The sequence below is a fragment of the Zootoca vivipara genome, chromosome 3, assembly GCF_963506605.1.
Source record: "Zootoca vivipara chromosome 3, rZooViv1.1, whole genome shotgun sequence".
NCBI lineage: Eukaryota > Metazoa > Chordata > Lepidosauria > Squamata > Lacertidae > Zootoca > Zootoca vivipara.
In genome coordinates, this window is record NC_083278.1 from 102,979,761 (window position 1) to 103,000,088 (window position 20,328).

At 45.2% G+C, this 20,328-nt stretch overlaps 2 protein-coding genes across 2 annotated transcripts in view; both read right to left on the reverse strand.

The window, feature by feature from the left end:
* RRP36 (ribosomal RNA processing 36) overlaps positions 1-19,503 on the reverse strand; it is a 39,045-nt gene extending 19,542 nt beyond the window's left edge. The window contains exons 1-2 of the mRNA XM_035111137.2: positions 19,241-19,503; positions 13,966-14,444 (exon numbers count right to left, since the gene is read on the reverse strand). Of these exons, the coding sequence (XP_034967028.1) occupies positions 13,966-14,401 (436 nt within the window). The 5' untranslated portion in view covers positions 14,402-14,444; positions 19,241-19,503. The remainder of the gene's footprint in view (positions 1-13,965; positions 14,445-19,240) is intronic.
* Positions 19,504-19,882: 379 nt separating this feature from the next.
* The window catches only part of LOC118083077 (neuronal PAS domain-containing protein 4-like), a 30,841-nt gene continuing 30,395 nt past the window's right edge, over positions 19,883-20,328 (reverse strand). The window contains exon 10 of the mRNA XM_060273055.1: positions 19,883-20,214. Within this exon, the coding sequence (XP_060129038.1) occupies positions 20,183-20,214 (32 nt within the window). The 3' untranslated portion in view covers positions 19,883-20,182. The remainder of the gene's footprint in view (positions 20,215-20,328) is intronic.

Below are 20,328 nucleotides of genomic sequence, written 5' to 3' on the forward strand. Positions count from 1 at the left end.
TGGACCACTCATGCGTCCTGCCAAGGGGCAGAGTGGGATTCAAACCCACATCTCCAGGCAGAGACTGCAACCTTATTGCAGAGCTATAGACAACCCAACCGTCCTGACGACACCATTTTGAACAGGTGAAGTTGTGTGTACTTTGCGATTACGTGGAAGGTTCACTGGAAATGGTAAAATTTGAGGAGGGATTTTAAGGAGAAAAGAATTTGACTGATGGCTACATTTTAAATCAGGGCCCATACCATCTTCTCTTGCTTTGTCTACATTCTAACATTCAGACATTTCCCCTTTGCCTAAGCATTCACAACGCTTTACTGACACCACCTCTCTCTCTCTCTGTTCTGGCATGCCAAACATGTACCGTGTTTCTCATATTATAAGACACGTCTTATATTTATTTTTTCCTCAAAAAAACACACTATGGCTTATTTTCAAGGGATGTCTTATTTCTTTCCTTCTCCTCCTGCCGCGGCCGGAATTGCTGCTGCGCCTATCACTATGTCTTATTTTCGGGGTATGTCTTATATTCCTTGAATGCTTAAAAATCCTGCTATGGCTTATTTTATGGGTATGACTTAAAATATGAGAAACAGGGTAATCCCTCAATTAGTCATTCCTTATGGCAAAAGTCTAGAACTGTAATAGTTTCCCCCCCCTGATGAGCTCTGGACAGACCCGCAAAGAGACTGCAACCTCAAAAGCCTCTGCAAATGCAGGCCAAATGATGCGTTCCACCTCAGACATCAACACACAATTTGTCATATTGGATCAAACCACTGGCCCATCAAATCAGCTACTCTGCCCTGGGCAAGAACCAGCACCTTCTACTCCAAAATACAAGGGGTCAGGGAGACAGGGAAAGAAAGGAGAGGGGGGAAACCTTTAACAGCATGGGCCACTCACAGTATACATATCCCTTCTTGACACAGTTAAGTGACGGAAAAGCAGAACTGAACCAACATGATCTAAGCTCCATTGCCAAACAAAATTTTAAATCCGTATTTTTTAACGTGACTAGAGCTACAATAAATTCCACAGGTCAACTGCTTATTTCATCCCAAAAAACCTCCACTTTTCATACCTTGTTCTAAATTTATCAGCCAACCTCAATGAAATGCTCCCTTAGTTTCTGCTCCACCCACCCACTTTTCCAGTTCTTCACCTGGAGTTTACGCAAACACCAATTACAGAAAGTACTGCGGAAGCCAGTGACAAAATAAAAGAGCCTGCTGTTTAAAACGCAGTCACTTTAACAAGGTTGTTTCAGATACAAAAAGGCCTACAAATTGGTTTGGGTCCTTTCATACCTAGACAGCCAAAGGCAAAGTATGACGACCGCAAAAGGAGCAACAATTATAAACTGTACTAAGCTCACTTTGTTTAGGAGTAAGAGTTAAAATGAATGAAAAGAGGTGTTCAGGGTGCTCTTCATTATTAGTTTTTATATTCTTTTGCGGGAGACAGATGGAAGAACCCTAGCTGTACGAGGATACAGCTTCTTGTGCATATACGGAAACAGAGAAGTCAACATTATGAAAGCCACCATCCTACATTATGTGTCCAACCTCACTGCAAAATCTTTATAATTGCATTTACTTACTTATAGTTGCAGGGCAACTCACAACAAGGAAAAAAAATGCATGCATTTTTAATATTATTATTTGTAGCTCATTTCCCCCCAAAAGAGATGAGGAAAGAATAAGTATTTTTATTCTCATGACGACTCTGCAAGGTAGAGCCACCCATTGAGTTTTGTGGTAAAGCAGGGATTTGAACCTAGGTCTCAGTCCAACACTTCAGGCACAACTCCACAGTGGACACACTAGATGAAATATAGCCAGGAACAGCTAGGGTGGTGGCATAGCTGCCAAGTTCCGGCCTGAGAAATAAGGGACTGGACCGGAAGTAGCAGACCGGAAGTAGTGCTGCCGCCATTTTGGAACTGGGCAGAGCATGCTCAGAAGCTACTTTTGATGCTGCTCTGCCCTGTTCCAAAATGGCCACCGCACCAGAAGTCGCGCTGCAGCCATTTTGGAACTGGGCAAAGCAGCATCAAAAGTCGCTTCTGAGCATGTTCTGCCCAGTTCCAAAATGGCCGTCGCGCCAGAATAAACCGGGGGAAAACAAAAAAATCTGTTTCTTCGGCTGGGTACAGCTGGAAAAATGGGGGTTTCCCGGGGAATACGGGAGACTTGGCAGCTATGGGTGGTGGGGAGATTGAGGCTTGAACTGGAGTAACATACAGTTGTACCTTGGTTGTCAAACTTAATCTGTTCTGGGAGTCTGTTCGACTCCCGGAACCATTCTAAAACCAAGGTGCGGCTTCCGATTGGCTGCAGGGGCTTCCTGCACTCAATCGGAAGCTGCGGAAGACATTCAGCTTCCAAAAAACATTTGCAAACCAAAACACTCACTTCTGGGTTTGTAGCGTTCGGGAGCTGATTTGTTTGGGAGCCAAGCCGTTCGACAACCAAGGTACCACTGTAGTTCCAAATTTCAGCTCCATCATGTAAATATCTTTGATTGGAAGTTGGACCAGTCAATCTTCTTCATCCTACCTTATCCAACAAGATTATTTCAAGGCTAGACGCTAGGCTGCTTACCCCACAGACTTGCCTCCATTAAGGAGGAATAAGAGAAATGTAATAGATACACATAGAGGTTGGGGGGGGGGGTGTAGCTTGATCCTTAGCAAGTTGGTGCACCTATTTTTTCAACAGAATGTTCTCCATGCTTTGTTAAGAAGTGTTTTGATAAAGTGAGTCGACACAGTTTTCCATAGCACTATGCAGACTTTTGGCCACTGCACAAAGACTGAGAAGTTGTACATGAAATGAACAGGAAGTTTTAACATGAATGACGACAGTGGTTAAAAATGAGAACTTTGCTCCAAAATGTTTGGATAACTGGGCATGCTGAAATGCTGAAAAAGGTACCCTGTTGTGCACAAGGTCGCCATCATTTTCCATCTCCTTATCTGAAAATGCTTCAAATGGTAGAACGCTTATATGCTTGCTTTGAAGTAGCTTCCTTTAATGTTTGTGCCTACCTTGATGTGGTAGCCATTCCTTGCCTCTTCCCTGAAAAGAGAGGAAATGGACTGACTTATTATAGAACATTTCTGAAGGGATTATGGATTTGCCGTTAACACTCCAGCTAATTCACTCAAAATATGTGTGGGGTGACTAATAGCCATGTAATGACTGTGATGCGAAATAAGCGTCAGCCTTGCTGTTGTTAGCATCTGTCTATCTCAGGAGACTATGGAGGTGTGTGTGTGTTTGGGGGTCAAACCATTGGAGAGTTACAGCACCTGATACTAGAGACTTGATACGTGAGAGACATGTTCTGTTGCAGCTGGGGCAGATGAAGGCATCCGATTCTGCTGCTGCAAATGCGCCACGGCATTTCTTTTCTCTGCATTCCTCCCAGCAGTCCTTTCTCCTCTGCTCACTACTGTGGATGCATGACACTGTCTGTCTGTCTCCAGGCACTACGGTTGCCGGCAAGGGATTCCCACACAGCAGGGTTGATGCTATTAGCCTTTGTGTCTCGTTTGCAGACATCTTTGCTCATAGCAACGAAGCAAACTAGGTGAGCAGTACAGTAAATTATAATGTGGGCAGATTCAGAACCACACACAATGGTAAGAAGAATCTAAATGCTCAAAAGTTAATGGATGCTAAATTATCTGTGACAGTTCTTGGGGGGGGGGGGAATTAGAGATCTACAGCCGTCTGGTAAATAAAACTCTCTTTGATAGAAGTCACAAAAAGACAAAGAATTGTATGCACAAGACAGGGAATGAAAAATAAAAATTGAAAACCTATGCCATTATACAAATAAATGGCACATTCCTCAGGCTGATCTCCGGTTCAATTCTCGCTGTTTAAAACTAATTAAAGGGGAAAAGACAAATGACGACAGGCATGAGGGAAGAGATTAGAGGTGTTTAGCTTAGTGAGGAAATGAAGGTTTCACCACATAGATGGGAAGGAAGAAGAAGAAGAAGAAGAAGAAGAAGAAGAAGAAGAAGAAGAAGAAGAAGAAGAAGAAGAAGAAGAAGAAGAAGAAGAAGAAGAAGAAGAAGAAGAAGAAGAAGAGGAGGAGTAGTAGTAGTAGTTTCGAATTGATATCCTGCTTTATCACTACCCGAAGGAGTCTCAAAGCGGCTAACATTCTTCTCTCCCCTCCTCCCCCACAACAAACACTCTGTGAGATGGGTGGGGCTGAGAGACTTCAAAGAAGTGTGACTAGCCCAAGGTCACCCAGCAGCTGCATGTGGAAGAGCGGAGACATGAACCCGGTTCACCAGATTACAGTGGAACCTCGGTTTACGAACACCTCGGTTTACAAATTTTTGGTTTACGAACTATCCTAACCCAGAAGTTAGTAAACCGAGGTGCCCGAGGCCTACTGAGCGTCCGATGCCTTCAGGGAGGCTGGGCCTTCGCTCCAATGCCCCCTGGAGGCCTGGAGCGAAGGCCCGGCCTCCCCAAAGGCATCGGAGCGAAGGCCAAACCTCCCTGAAGGCATCGGAGCGTCCGATACCTTCGGGGAGGCTGGGCCTTCATTCCGATGCCTCCCAGAGGCCGGGGAGCGCTTCCGCGACTGGGCTGCAGCCACGGAAGCGCTCCCCGGCCTCCGCGAAGGCATAGGAGCAAAGCGGATTAATCCGTTCTAGACGAGGAAAAACACCCCCTAAAGCAGCAGGGCCTTTGCTCCGATGCCTTCACGGAGGCCAGGGAGCGCTCCCCGGCCTCCGCGAAGGCATCGGAGCGAAGGCCCTGCTGCTTTAGGGGGTGTTTTTCCTCGTCTAGAACGGATTAATCAACTTTCCATTACTTTCAATGGGAAAGTTCGCTTCGGTTTATGAACACTTCGGTTTATGAACAGACTTCTGGAACCAATTGTGTTCGTAAACCGAGGTTCCACTGTACGAGTCTACCGCTCTTACCCACTACACCACACTGGAAAAGAGGGCAAGTCAAGCACTCTGATTTAACATCAAAATATTAAGAAATGTTCAGAGAAAACAGAATGGAAAATTAAAACTTGAAACCACACCCCTACATGTTACACAGTGTACCATAAAATATTCTCCAGAAAAGCTGTTCTTTTGCCCCTGCGTTAGCCCTGATCACAGTCACGCACACCCCATTCACAATATGAGGCAAGCGCTTACCAAATGAACAGCCCCTCTTCATCGCCTTACTTTTGAAGGTAGGGGCCCCCAGAGAGGCACCTTGGCTGCAGGTCTTTGCAAACAGGCAGATTGATATGGGAAACACCCAGGTCCCAAGACGTGCAACAGTTAAGAGTGTTGGGACATGGGCCTGAGAGACGAGGGTTCAAATCCCCACTTGGCCATGAAGCTCACTAAACGACCTTGGGCTAGTCACCATCTTTCAGCCTAATGTACCGTACCTCGCAGGGTTGCTGTGTGGATGAAATGGGAGAACCTCGAGGTCTTTGGAGGAAAAGACAGTATAGAAATGTTAAGAAGTAAATAAAATAAATAAATCCCATTTTTAAATGTTGCCAGGAATGCCACGTGTCATGCTTCCGGAAAGAAGACTTTCATCTGAATGGCAAGGTTCGGAAGGAACTTGGAGAAACAACTGCACAACTAATGTGATGTTTTCTCCATGCAGTTTCCTGCTTTCTAAAAAAAGCATGAAGTCCACTACATAAGATATGCAGTGCAAGCGTTTTCACTTATCCACGAATCAGGAAGTCTATAGGGACCACTTTTTCTCAGACAGAAACCATGTTTGAAGCAGCCCTCGGGCTCAAAGGAAAGGGCACTAGCCTCCGTGTATTCTTGGGCTGACCTGCTCCAGCAATTTCTAATGCATAGCACAGTTTTGTGGAAGCTATTAGGTTGCAGTCAGCTGTGACTTATTTTCTATTTAATGCATTGTATATCAAAAGAATGTAAACCCCCTTGTCTGCTTCATGCTTTTATTCTCCCTTTTCTTCATTTTCCTCCTTAGCAGAGGCTTTCTCCCACTCTATTTGCGGTACATCTTCGTCCTCCTCTGCTTCACCCATTCCTCCTACTTTCTGATCTCTACTTTGCTCTCTTGCTTCATGCGTTCTCCTTTGATCCCACAAGTTGCTGATACTGGCTTCCCTCACTCAGGTTGGTATCTTGCAGTGGGTTTGGACTGCTACAGCCCCGATCAGCCCCAGCTGGCATGGGCTGATGGGAGGTTTAATCCAAAACAGCTGGAGGATACCAGGTTCGGGTCAGCTGCCATACACCCTCAAAGCTCTTCTCACTCATCGGTCATTGATCTGTTTCCTTTCATGGTTGAAGGTCTTCTCCTAGCATTAAACACAGCAGCCGGCTTTTGAGATGACACACACAGTGCCTGTGTAGAAGAACTGAGTGAATCACAACTGTCCAGAACCTTTGAAGGGCAAGACAAGATGCCTAGTCAGGAGCTGTCCTGAAGCGGTGGTTTTCTTGACACATGCTCTCCCCCCCCCCAATGATCAGAACATTACAAGTTGAAGGGAAAGGACAAGATGACTATTTGAAGCAACAACAAAAAAAGGAAGCAACTGGAGTATCTTGCTTAATCACTTCAAATTCTGACCTTTCGCTAAAGGTTGTTTGACGTGCAATACAGATTTGATAAATACATCAGTAAAAGAGGAGGCTGATGCAGTGAATATAAGGAGGGACGTCCTGGATCAAACCAAAGGTCTATATCCAGACCAGCATTCAGTTAACACTGAATGAGAAGCCCGTAATCAGGATGAGGGGAAAACAGGAGTTTCCCATTGGTGGTATCCAGCAACTGGCATTCAGCGGTGTACTGATTTGCTTCTGTGTTATCATTTAATATGTTATGTTATTAGAATCAGAGAAGTGTAGAGCTGAAAGGGAACCCAAGGGTCATTGCAGCCCAACTCCTTGCAATGCAGGAATCTCAAATAAAGCATCCATGGCTGATGGCCATTTGACCTCTGCTCAAAAACCTCCATGAAGGAGAGTCTACCCTTTCCTGAGGAAATCTGTTCCACTGTCAAACAGCTCTTAATACTGTCAGAATGTTCTTCCTATTGTTTAGTCAGAATCTCATTTCTTGTCATTTGAATCCATTGGTTCAGGTCCTATCCGCTGGGGCAGCAGAAAATGAGCTTGTTCCATCTTCCATGTGATAGCCCTCTAGATCTTTGAAGATGGCTATCAAAGCAACTTTCAGTCTCCTTTTCTCCAGGCTAAACATACCCAACTCTCTCCCCCGTTCCTCATAAGGCTTGGCTTCCAGGCCCTTTTATCATCTCAGTCACTCTGCTCTGCTCACATTCCAGCTTGTCAAGAGCCTTCTTAAACTGTGGCGCCCAGAACTGAACACCGTACTCCAGGTGAGATCTGACCAAGGCAGAATAGAGCAGTACTATTACGTCCCTTGATCTGGACACTATATTTCTGTTAATGCAGCCTAGTATAGCATTCACTTTTTTTTGCTGCTGCATCACACACTGTTGACTCTTGTCCTTTATTTAAAGGCTTGATATACCACTTAAAGATCAAAACTTTCAAGCAGTTTACATAAAATCTAAATTAAAAACACCAATAAAATCATGTGTTAAATATAAGTTGACCTAATTTTTACCAAAATTTAGGTAAAAGTTTCTTCATTTTTAATCAAAAATTAAAATGTATAACGCTGCAAGTTATATAGTCATCATGACTATTATTTATTAAGTTTCTTACCTGCCCTTTACCACAAGGTCCAATGACAGCTTACAATAAATAAAAGCACAACAAAATTAAAACTACTGTAGAAACAAAAGCTCATAATTTCAAAACAGAAATTTAATACAGTGGTACCTCTACTTTCGAATAACTCTACTTACGAACAGAGCTCCATCCGCCATCTTGGGTGCAGTTTAGATAGGATTTTTTCTACTTACGAATTTTTAGATAGGGTTGCTTCTACTTACGATTTTTTTCTCCCAATGCATTCCTATGGGATTCGACTTACAATTTTTTTCGACTCACAAATGTGCGTTCGGAACACATTAAATTCGTAAGTAGAGGTACCACTGTACAACTCTGGTAACCATGGGCAACAGTATCCTTCATGAAGTCCATCTAATTCCATTTTAAAGTGATCCAAGCTGGAGGCCATCACAGCATATTGTAAAATCCATAGTTTGGGGGTAGAGGGTCAGCCTGCTCTTTGATGCAAGAAAGGACAAGACCACAAATATCAAAACCAGGTTCTACCCAAGGGTAATGGGAAAGCCCAGTCTAGCACGGACTGGATGCCATACATGTTCAGCCAGAGCAAAAGTCAGGCTCACCAGCTGGGTCTGCCTGAAATACAGGTACTGCCAAACTGTCTAGCAATGCAATATTGCTTAACATATTAAGGCTGGAATCCCAAGAATATGTTATTATTGGTGACTAAGTCCTATTCAAGTCAATAGGCCTGCTTACACGCTCACACTGTACGACTGCATAGCTAATAAAACCCAAGGATATTAAGGTATTTTATTGCTTTAACTACATGGATGAACACGCAAGGCACTTTGCGGAATAGCAAAAAAGATGTACCGACTGTTGCGTAATTTGGAGGAAGTCAATTTGTCTAATGGCAACATTCGCCAATGGAAATCTACTTTTCTCCAGAAAAACCAATTAAAATTTGATTATTCAAACCAGGGCTTTTAGCTCATTAGCATATTTTTTAAGTGTTAATTTAAACAATCCACCCCACTTACTGCCTGCAAAGTTCTGAGCAGAAAACACTAGATACTCTCTGCAGAGTTCGGAAGAATGCACTGTGAGTGTGTCAATTCCATTTCATTCACATTTGCAAAAGTTTCCCCATAGAAGCTGGGATGCGGGCGGGGAAGTAGGTCCCATTCAGATTCAGCTCAAACCATGGTTGAGTAGCTTTCCGAAGCTTGTCTCCGTTGGCAGCTCCATCTATTCCTCCTCACTGAAGTCTCTTTTTGCAAATCACTGAGCTGAATTCACTCCCGATAATTCATTTTTATTTGTATTATTAAGTCTCATCCCACGCCTTTCCCTCTCTTCCTCTCATCACCGGCATTTGCCTAATATAGATTGAAATCTCTCGGAAGCACGAGGCAGTATTAAAGCACTACATAACCACAATAATATAAAATTGTGATAAAAACCTCCAGATTCTCTTTATAGCCCTCATGATAATGGAGGCCTTTCCTTGGGCTTTGAATTCTGGGAATATATATATATATATATATATATATATATATATATATATATGTGTGTGTGTGTGTGTGTGTGTGTGTGTGTGTGTGTACGTTAAAAATGCAGGCAACCCAAATTCAAAACACTACTGCATATGTCATAATTCCGCTGTCTTTTCTGTCTCTTTGCAATGCTTTCAACATATTTATGACTCTTAGTTCTCTCCTTCTACAACTATCCTTCATCCAAATAGCAACCCGTTGTCATACAAGCCAACTGTGTGCGACTAGGATGCTACAAGAAAGACAAGGAAACGGCAGGCTGGACACCTCGGCTGCCAGTCCATGCTTTTTAGGGACCACCAAACCAGTCAAAATGCCAAGGAGACTGCTCTCACAAAGAGGACCACAGCCAGGTTCTCCCATCTCCGCCGACACAGGCTAATAGCCAACGTTAAAGGTAAAGGGACCCCTGACCATTAGGTTCAGTCGTGACCGACACTGGGGTTGCAGCGCCCATCTCGCATTATTGGCCGAGGGAGCCGGCGTACAGCTTCCAGGTCATGTGGCCAGCATGACAAAGCCGCTTCTGGCGAACCAGAGCAGAACACGGAAACACTGTTTACCTTCCCACCTATTTATCTACTTGCACTTTGAGGTGCTTTCAAACTTCTAGATGGGCAGGAGCAGGGACCGAGCAATGGCAGCTCACCCCGTCACGGGGATTCGAACCGCCGACCTTCTGATCGGCAAGCCCTAGACTCTGTGGTTTAACCCATAGTGCCACCTGCGTCCCTCATTACTCATGATCAAAACTTCTGGAACTACCGTACGTGAAATTTCATTGCTTCACTTCTTCAGCTCCATCGCCGTCAACGGTCCGAAGGTCTCCTCCCACCCCTGACACACAACTGCACCATTTCTCCTTTCTTGATGCCCTGAATGCCTTCAGGGTGTCTTTCCTCAGGAAAACCCCCTTAGCCCTCATTATTTAAATAAATAGAAGAGTCCCTCCTGAAACAAAGCCAAATCAATCAACCTAAATGCGCATTCTTCCATTTTGCCCCACGTGTGATGCCCCCAGATTTAGAAACTAAAGGCTAGGCCCCAAATGGCCCCTTAAACCTGGGTTGCGGTCACCACAAGAGAATGTCTGTTCGCCAAGGGATTGGACTAGATGACCCTCGGGGTCCCTTCCAATGCTGCACTTCTTCAATTCTATAAATCTATTATCTCAACTGCATTGTTTGTGTGCAGCTTGCTGTTACAACAATTCACTTGCCCCAGTACGCAAGGAGGAACACACACAATGGAAATGGTATTAGTTATGGACTAAGCCTGTTTTTAAACTGCGGTTGCCAACCTGGCACCCAGAAATCTCCTCGTAGTCACAACTGGACCCATGCCAGAAGCAAAACGCGCCTGGCGCCTGGCTAATTTCTAACACTGGCAGCCCCTCAACATAAAATTTAGATTTTAAGAGGACTTGTTTGTGTGCGCAAGCTACCGCACACCCACTGATGGTACTATGTAAATTAAATAAACTAGCCACACCAGAATGCCCAAGAAGTAGCCTTTGTCTCTGCTATATGGCCAACAAACTACATCTGTTTTTAGCTGCCTGTTCATAAAAGATTAGAGAAGCAGCACTGGCTTTGCACATAAACCTTTCTTCATCCATCTTTCCACGTTTTTCCTGACCTGCATTTGATATTAAATTAAATGCATTTAAAATTAATTTGTTCCCAATGATTTATTCCCTGCAAAAGAATAGCTGTATGTGGCTGTGTTTTGTGCCACCACCTAGCTACCTATTATTTGTATGCCAATTGATTATGTTCTCACCACCTTCTGTTTTCATATTTGAATTTCATTAGTGCTCTTTGCTCCCTCTTCTAGATTCATTTATTATGCTAAATGAGACCTAATCCGCGTCCCTGGTGAACTCATTAGACACTTTCCCAATTAACCACACTGCTATTTATAATTGTGCTTTGTTTGTGGTACATCAGCCGTTTTTTAATTCATGTAAAAGCATCACTCTCAGTGTTGCCAATTCTCAACATTTTTCAAATTAAGATTCTTGAGATAACTGCATTTTCTCCCAGGCAGCAACTCTGTACCCATTTACTTCTGAGTAGACGTGTATTGGACTCCACTGTCAGAGATATGGTTCTTGGAAGCACATCAGTATAAAAACAATCTGTTTTAATTTGAATAAATTTCTAGCCTTCACAAGATTAATATAGCAATGGTTGTCTGACTTTAGAAGAGTGAGAAGGTAAGACAACACCTACCACTACCAAATATAATTTAAATATGTTTAAGGTGCACAATTCTCAGTCGGTTCCATGATTTAGGAAGGAAGGAAGACAAGATTCTGATAGCTTGGATTTCACAACTTTCTGTGGCTTGGGAAGATATAATCAGTCTCAAGTCTTAAGAGCAAATCTTGTTTTTCTGCATTGAAACAAGAATTCCAAAGCTGACTTTAAAGGCTGCCTTAGGAAATCTCACTCAATGATTTTATAAATATCATATCACATTGCTTATTGCATTTAAGAAGCATCTTTTCAAAACAGAAAAACATGTTTTGAGTGGCTCATTTGTTCTTTATTAGAGCTTCCGGCTGCTTCTGGCTGACAGTTCCACAATGCCCTTATAAGCTCTTTCTGTGGAGTAGACCAAACCATAATTTTGGCTGAAGGCTTGAGCACACATTTAGAACTCTAGAGTACAGTCAATTCTCAGCAGATATGACAAAGAGAGGAAATCTACAGAATTACCACGAGGCAAACTTGGCTTTCAAGTAGTAACTAAACTGATTTATTACAAGGATCAGTTGCTTACTGCAGCAGTCAACATGACTCACAAAAAATGCTCATTTTCAGCACCCAACGTTTGTTTCCTAATCCTCTTTTACTCCTCAAGCTCCCTCTTCTTTGAATTTGCTACACTTGCACCAACTCTTGGGGAGGGCACCAACGCACATTTACATATTTCAGGTTTGAAACTAGTGGCAAACAATTTTAGAACCATTGCAGAGATCAAACAAGGAACAAATTAGCACTGCCATAATATAGTATTTTGAACTTTCAAAAAAATCCACAACGTTCTTTGAGCTTCTTTAATCTGCTGTCAGGACAGCGTAAAGGAAAACAGATCACCCAAATCTGAACTCAGCTGGTGAGGCTAACAAAGTGCCTTTTTAGACCTACTCCCCTTTCTCCATGAGCAAATACAAACATCCAACCAGAAGACTAACCTGCATTACAAAGAGACAACCGAGGCAATGGCACCACTGACTGGGTGCAATCTGTGAGCTGCTATAGGGCAGCAGACAAGTGTATAGCTTCCAGTGAGCAATTGTTACCTTGGTGAATGTAGACAAGCCACTGTTTCTCCAGCCTGCATTTCCCCATCCTTAGACTTCAACAGGGGGAGGATAACACAGCTTTGTTTTAGGGCTGGGCGATATCTGGTTTTCAATATTGCGATATACCATCAGCTAAACATCTCAACATATCAATATATCACGATATCTGGGATTAACTCCTGCCGCCGCCAGGCCTCACAGGCCGCCAGTGATTCTGCCGCCACCACTGGGCCTTTTTAAGGCTGTTGCCACTACTGCCTGTGAGGTCCCTGCTGTTTCTGCCACCACCGCTTCTGTCGCCGAGCGAGCCTGCTGGCAATCTGGCAGTCCCAGATTATTTGTATTCACCATGACTCAGCACCGTACTTTGGGTTGTTCTGAATACCACAATTTGGAAGCCAAGCCCAAAACCTAAAGTCCTGTTTGGATGCATTTTGGCTTGCCTAATGATGAAACTGACTATGCAGTGATTGATAATAATGACATTTATTCGTTTTAGAGCCCTAAGTAGTAGCAGTTGCCAAGTAGTAGCCTGTTTGCCTCTGCACAGTTCCATCCTTATTGGTGATGTTTAGCCAGTGATATATCGCAATGTTGAAAACCAGGTATCAACTAGCCCTCACACACATTGTGATTCACAATATATTGCCAGGTCAAATATTATGAAACAGATATCATGATGTGAACTTCAAACCGGTTTTGGATAATATATCAATATATCACCTATCCCAGGAGTCCCCAAACTTCGGCCCTCCAGATGTTTTGGACTACAATTCCCATCTTCCCCGGCCACTGGTCCTGTTAGCTAAGGATCATGGGAGTTGTAGGCCAAAACATCTGGAGGGCCGCAGTTTGGGGATGCCTGACCTAGCCCTACTTTGCCTGATCAGCTGTTGTGACGAATAACCATCATTGTTTTTAGTGGTTTGGCTACCATGTGGCATTTATGCAGCCCTTAAAAACAATAGGCTATTCCATATCTCAACACAACTTTTTGGATTGCAATAACATGTTTCCACTAAATAGGATGCAAGAGATTACTCAGCTGACAGTCCCAACGTCTTTGGTTTCTGAGCAACAGAATATACAGAAATGCAGAGTATGACACAGAAAGGGACACTCTCCGATATTTTCCTGCTTTCAGAGGCAGCACGAAGCATGTGACACACCTGACGATAAGGCAATTATGTAGGACGGTTAGGTGATAAAGAGAGCAGTGTGAAGGAGCACATTTGAATGGTGGCTATAATGCATATTAATGGTTACACGCCCACCTCTAAGGCGGTTAATTAGAAGCAGAAGACACCAGAGAAAGAAAAGCTCAAAACGGCTGATGGGTGACACAAAGATGCACTATTTATTGAATTTTTCCAAGCATCAACGTTTACCTTTTGTTAAATCAGTCTTTGAAGAAGGCTGGCTTGCTGTTTCTTCAGGGCCTTTGCTACTGCTTTCTGAGGCATCGCTGCCAGTTTCGTCGCCATCGTCGTCTTCACTGCATGTATAATCGCTGTCATCACTCTCACTCTCTGCTCCCTCATTTTCACTGTCATCCGACTCCTCGTCTTCAGATTCCTGGCCAGGAGAATTCGCTTCAGGCAAGAGCTTTGGTCTCTTGGCATCTTCGGGACTCCCCGCGGTGCTGCCTCCCGTACTGCTCAAACCTTGCAGAGGTCGCTTCTGAGCCAACAGCGTTGCATTTAGGATGTTGAGCTGCCTGCTGTCCTCGGACGTCTGTAATGCTGGATTCCTGCTGTCCTTACCAGAGGGGGGACTCTTCTTTCTGGCATTGCCCCCACCTTTATTCCCACGCAGCTGCTTCATAAGGCTTTTGGTTTGGGGATGCTTCCAAGTCACTAGACTCAAGCTGAAAGAGAAACTACTGTTAGCTCTCCACCGCATCACAGTTTAAGTTGCCACAGAAACTGGGACTGACCATTTGTTGGCTAGCAGGCCAACTCGTGCACAGTTCAGGGCAAGAAACAGCTGCACCAAAAGCTAATTTACAAAGCTGGAGGCTTGTCGTAGTCTCTGAGGCTATGGCACTGTGTGCATATGGGGCAGGTTTATGGGGTTGATATATATCTTTTGCTACAACCCCACAATTGAATTGTGGTGCTTAGGTTCTTACAGAAAATACAGAGGTGTGTGTCCCCATTTATATTGTGATGTTCTGATGAACTGGCAGTAAAAGCATCTAGCTACTCATTAGGCCTCTAAATAGATGCTGCCTCGTTTGGTGCTTTACAAAGTTGGGTGCCTATATCTGCTCTAAAGAGATGACCCACTAAAATGATTATATTCCTTGGAATTAAATGCAATGGAATAGAAACTACCATTAGAGGCTTTGAGGAAAATTCCTACTCCGTTTTGTCCAGGGCTCCTGATGTCCTCAAAATTCTGCACAGGAAAAGCCTTTGATAATGCAACATACTAGGTTTAATCCTAAAACATTCTGCGGGGGCTGACCCAGGACTTACAATGCAGTCCTATACATGTTTATTTGGACATAACTTCAGTACAATATACGGCCATGGAAAAAGAGTAATCTAGTCGTTCTTTAGCAGTTCATGGACGGCAAATAGCAAAAAGCCACAGGAGGACATCTGGCACCTTAAAGATTAACATTTTTGGCACAATTTTTTGAGACCTGGACCCCAGAACCTTTTGCAGCAACTAGCATAGATACTCCGTTGGTTCCTTTGCAGCAGAGATGGAGAACCTTTGACCCTCCAGATGTTCTTGGACTGCAGCTCCCATCATCCCTGCTCACTGGTAATTCTGGTTGCAATCCAACTTCATTTGGAGTGCCATAGGTTCCCCATCACTGTTTCATATCTTTTTTTCAGCTCTACCTGATCCAAGTGGGGAGGGGAAACTCAGTCTATGTGCTTGCTTCCCAAATGGCTGGTGTTTGGGGGGACGAGGGACACACAAATCCAGACTAATCCCATGATCCATTTACATATTTAGTTAAGCAATATTTTTTTCTCAGTTATCTCCTGCCACTCCTCTGTCCTGGAACCTACATGATTTAATTTTTTATATTTTTCCCCAGTTTTTAAATAAATGTATTAAAATTTCGATTCAAGATTACAATCACTACAAAAGAAAATAACCAATTTTTGAACCCATCACCACCCTCCACCCTACATGATTTTAATATGGTCTCCCCTCTAGGCACTGACCAGGCCCAGAATTGCTTAGCTTTAGCAAGATGATGGCCTCATGTGTCTTTGCACCATACCTCCAAAACTTGACTCATAACTGCATGCAGGGCCAGTTAGCCTTTTTCTGTTGAAGTCTATTTTCCAGAGGTCTTAGGGAAGCTGAGGAAGAGCATTTGCTCTGCACCTGTTTCCCACCCTGCCCATATTCAGATGTCCTTAAAAGTGGATCACGGGGTGGTCCTAGAGCAATAAAATTCTAGTAGACCAATTCACAGTAGACAGTTGCATGGCTATGTATTCCATATTTGGAAAAGGTATACAGTACTAATGTTTATCGGACGTGGGGAGCAAAGCAATGGAGCAAGAGTGTCATCTCCATCCTGCACCAGACCCTGGACCTGATGGATTTTAAGGTAAAGGTAAAGGGACCCCTGACAACTAGGTCCAGTTGTGACCGACTCTGGAGTTGCGGCGCTCATCTCGCATTATTGGCTGAGGGAGCCGGCGTACAGCTTCTGGGTCATGTGGCCAGCATGACAAAGCCGCTTCTGGCGAACTAGAGCAGCACACGGAAACGCCGTTTACCTTCCCGCTGTAGCGGTACCTATTTATCTACTTGCACTTTGACGTGCTTTTGAACTGCTAGGTTGGCAGGAGCTGGGACCGAGCAACAGGAGCTCACCCCATCACGGGGATTCGAACCGCCGACCTTCTGATCGGCAAGCCCTAGGCTCAGTGGTTTAACCCACAGCGCCACCCGTGTCCCAAAATCCCTGATGGATTTTGGTCTGATTCAAAAAGGCAACTCTCATATTATTTGTTGTTCACTCACTGCATTCCACACAGCTAAGATGTGGGGTGTTTTATGAGACAGAAATGTGGCACACAGAAGCAAGAGACCCTTTTAAATTGCTTATGAAAGTGTGGGTTGGAGTAGAACTACGAGGAGGGCAATAAAGGATGTCCCCTTCTTCAAGTCACAAAGACACTGGATCAAATATACAATGTTTTAAGGGTGCAAGATAGAGAGATGCCCTAGAAAACGGATTTTGTAACTTTACTACCAGACAGAAATCAAAAGGTAAGCTTTATGGCCAATAGCAATTAACAGTTAAACTGTATTGCTAACCTGTTATGTGGCTAATAAAGGAATAGAGCTAGTACCGCACCTGTAAGAACGTGTCAAATCTAATGTACATGGTGTTGTCTTTGGATTTTTAGCAAGCATACTGTTCAGATCTTCCACTCATTCAAAATGCAGTGGTCAGGGCTAGAGGTGACATTTGGAGTGGTGTGAAAATGCAGCCCCCTTTCTCATGCGGTGCAAATGACTTAAGGGGACCAATAACTGAAATAAATCTAAAAGGGAAAACAGAGCTGGGTGCCATGAGCACATCAATGACAGCAAATCTCAGAACTCTAGATGACCTCTCACTTAGTGGTTTAATGTAGCTTAAAAAACAGTTTAAGGGTGAAGTGAGATATATGTCATTAGTGTTCCTTCTGCAATAAGTTATAGATCCATGTAAGGGAATCTATTCTGTGAAGCGCATGGTAAGAAAACCACAGCTGGATTGGACAGTCTAATGCCAAGGGTGTGTGGGGTGGTTATTGTTTTGTTGCCTTTTTTTTACTATCATTTGTGCTTCTATCTCAGCGTTTCTCAACCAGTGTTCCGCGGCACACTACTGTGCCGCGAGACGCTGGCTGGTGTGCCGCGACGAGAAGGGCGATTTGCATTGTCACGTCGCTGACCCGCAGGAAAGGAAGCCGGCCGGGTCAGGACGCGAGGCGAGCGCCCGCGTCGTGACCCGGCCGGCTTCCTTTCCGTTGGGTTGGCGTTGTCTATTGGCGGCCGCCAGGCACGTGACAATGCAAATCGCCCTTCTCGTCGCCAGATAGGGCGCCGCCGCTGCCGCCTGGGGAGGAGGAGGGCTTCCCTTCGCCGGGCCAGAGCGGCGGCGGCTGCCTGGGGCGGCTGGGAGGGAGGTGGCGGCAGCTGCGCGCCCGTGTCTGCCCGCCTGGGGTCTGTGCGTGCCGTCTAACGTGTCCCCGCTCGCTCCGCAGGCTCTGCGCCTGGTGGGTCTGTCTGGCTACCGCGCAGCAGTTCTTCAGTGGCATGCTTTACGTCTCCCCTCCAAACTAAACTAAATATAGGGCGGCACAGAGTTGGTGTGCCGCGGGATTTTTTTTCATAGAACAAGTGTGCCGTGGCCCAAAAAAGGTTGAGAAACACTGTTCTATCTTGTGTTTTTATATTGTGAACTGTCCTGAGATCTTTTGATGAAGGGCAGTATATAAATCAAATGAACAAACAAACAATGAATAAATAACCACTAGCACATCTCTGGGTGACATGCAGTAGATCACAAAGGATCTACTTGTGCTTGATGAAGCAGATCCTAACAACAATAATAATCTTATAATAATTTATTATTTATACCCTGCCCATCTTGCTGGGCCTCCCCAGCCACAATACCTTTCTTCCCCCACCCCACCCCATGCTGGTAAAACAAATTAAGTGCTGATAGGAGGCTGGGGGGGAGAGAACCAAGGCTGGATTTTGTGTGGAAGGAATGTGAGCTGATTTCTGACACTAAAAACAAATTCCAGGACTGAGAAACAGCCAGAGGTGTCCTGATCATTACTTCTAAGCCGCCCAGAGTGGCTGGTGAGACCTGGCCAGATGGGCGGGGTATAAATAATATATTATTATTATTATTATTATTATTATTATTATTATTATTATTATTATTATTATTATTACGAACACCACACTTTCTAGGCAACTGTTCTGCACATGGCTCCAGCAGACAGATCTCAGGGTTCTAGCAAAAAGAAAGGGCCAGGAGGAGTAATCCTCCCGTTGTCCACTCCCTGGAATGAACACTTAGTATTCCAGAGATAGACTGCCTCTGCCCCTGGAGGTTCCTTGTAGCTTTGACAGCCCTTCTCACCTGCCTGCCACAAAAAAGCAGTTAAGTCACCCGGCGCAAGGGTGTTTTTGGGGGCCGCCCCACAGCTCTAGAACCCATTGCGGACTGGCGACCAGGTTAACTTGGGACCAACAGGCCCCTTGGGAAAGCTTGGGAAACCCACCTGCCCCGTTGGCCTTTCGTATCACGGCGTTTCCATTCTGCTATTTTCACCGTGTTCTCTCACCGTTGGTGGGTTGCTATTTATCGTTACACTCCGCTGCTCGTTGTTTTCGGACCAGGTGTTTTGTTTTTATTACCGCTGGGGGTGTTTTAAAATTCGCAATAAACTGCTTGCAACTGCATGGCCCCCCCCCACTGTATTTCATCGCGAGTTTTCAGCTCTTAAAAAGGCAACATATAAGTCGGTAGAACATGACCAAACTCTTAATCCCGGGGCAAAATAAATAAATAAATTCCTGCAATGGCAAGGCGCTGGACTAGATGACCCTCGTGCGGCCCCTTCCCAACTCTACGATTCTATAAAACGGGGGGGAAATATATATGAATGAACCGACCTGCAGTCCTGTTGGGCACGTGGCAGGCAAGGGGCTTTCCTCCACCGCTTCCCCCCTCCACCTTGAGCTTACAAGGCCCCAACAAACCCCGCTCTCTGGTCACCGGTCCTTCCCGCCTTGCACAGTGCCTCGGGGGTGTGCGGGGCGTTGCGGGGTCAGGGCTCGAGGAGGTTGGAAGGAGGGGGAGGACGGGCCGCAAACCCGGAAGAGGAAGATCGCGCGAGCAGCAGCTGCAGCCGGGCCGGAGCTCCACCTGCCGCTGACGCGCCGCCTCCGTTCCACGCCCCCCGCCTCCGCCAGGCCTCGCTCGGCTGCTCCCAGCGCCACTAGAGCCCCGCTTGCAGGCCACGGCACCACAGCGCTTTCCCGTTTCCTGGCAACGGGAGAGGATAGCGTCACAAAGGGCGGGACGCGCATGCGCGCGGCGAGGCGAGGCGTCGCGCGGCCCGCCTTCCCTATGGCGTCACGAATAAACCAACGAGAGAACAAAAGGCCTAGTGAAGTTTTTTCTTTTATTTTTTGATAAGCGCGCTGCAGCGCCCCCTAGAGGGCAGTCGCATTCCTTGTGTCGCCATAGCTTGTCCTCCACTGTCCACATCAGAAGGTGGTTGAGCCCCCACTGGCAGTGGGGGGGGGGAATGGCTTGGTCACTTTCTTATGTGGTCTCATGCCTCAGGCCAGTCCCATTCTCCACAGACACTCCAAATTTTCCTGTTTTCCAGGATTTTCAGGAGCCGTCCTAGGTTTCTGATTTGATCCCAAAATGTCCCACTTCTCCTTAGGACGCCCCTATTTCCATTGCAGAAATACTGGGAGGGTATGGCAAGACATCCCCATTTCACTGGAGAAATGTTGAAGGATAGGTCTCCACCGCCAGGTTATCTATCTGCCAACACGGGCTCTCATTTCTAAAAGTCAATCTCGGGGGCAACCAGGACACATTCAGCAGAACATGGCCTCTTCTGGAAAGACACCTGCAGGAAGGAAGGATGCAGCAGTTAAGAGAGAAGAAATGCTGTGGTGCACCCGCAGCAGCACAACTGGACACCTTCATTTGCCCCAGCTGCAACAAAACATGTCTCTCCTGT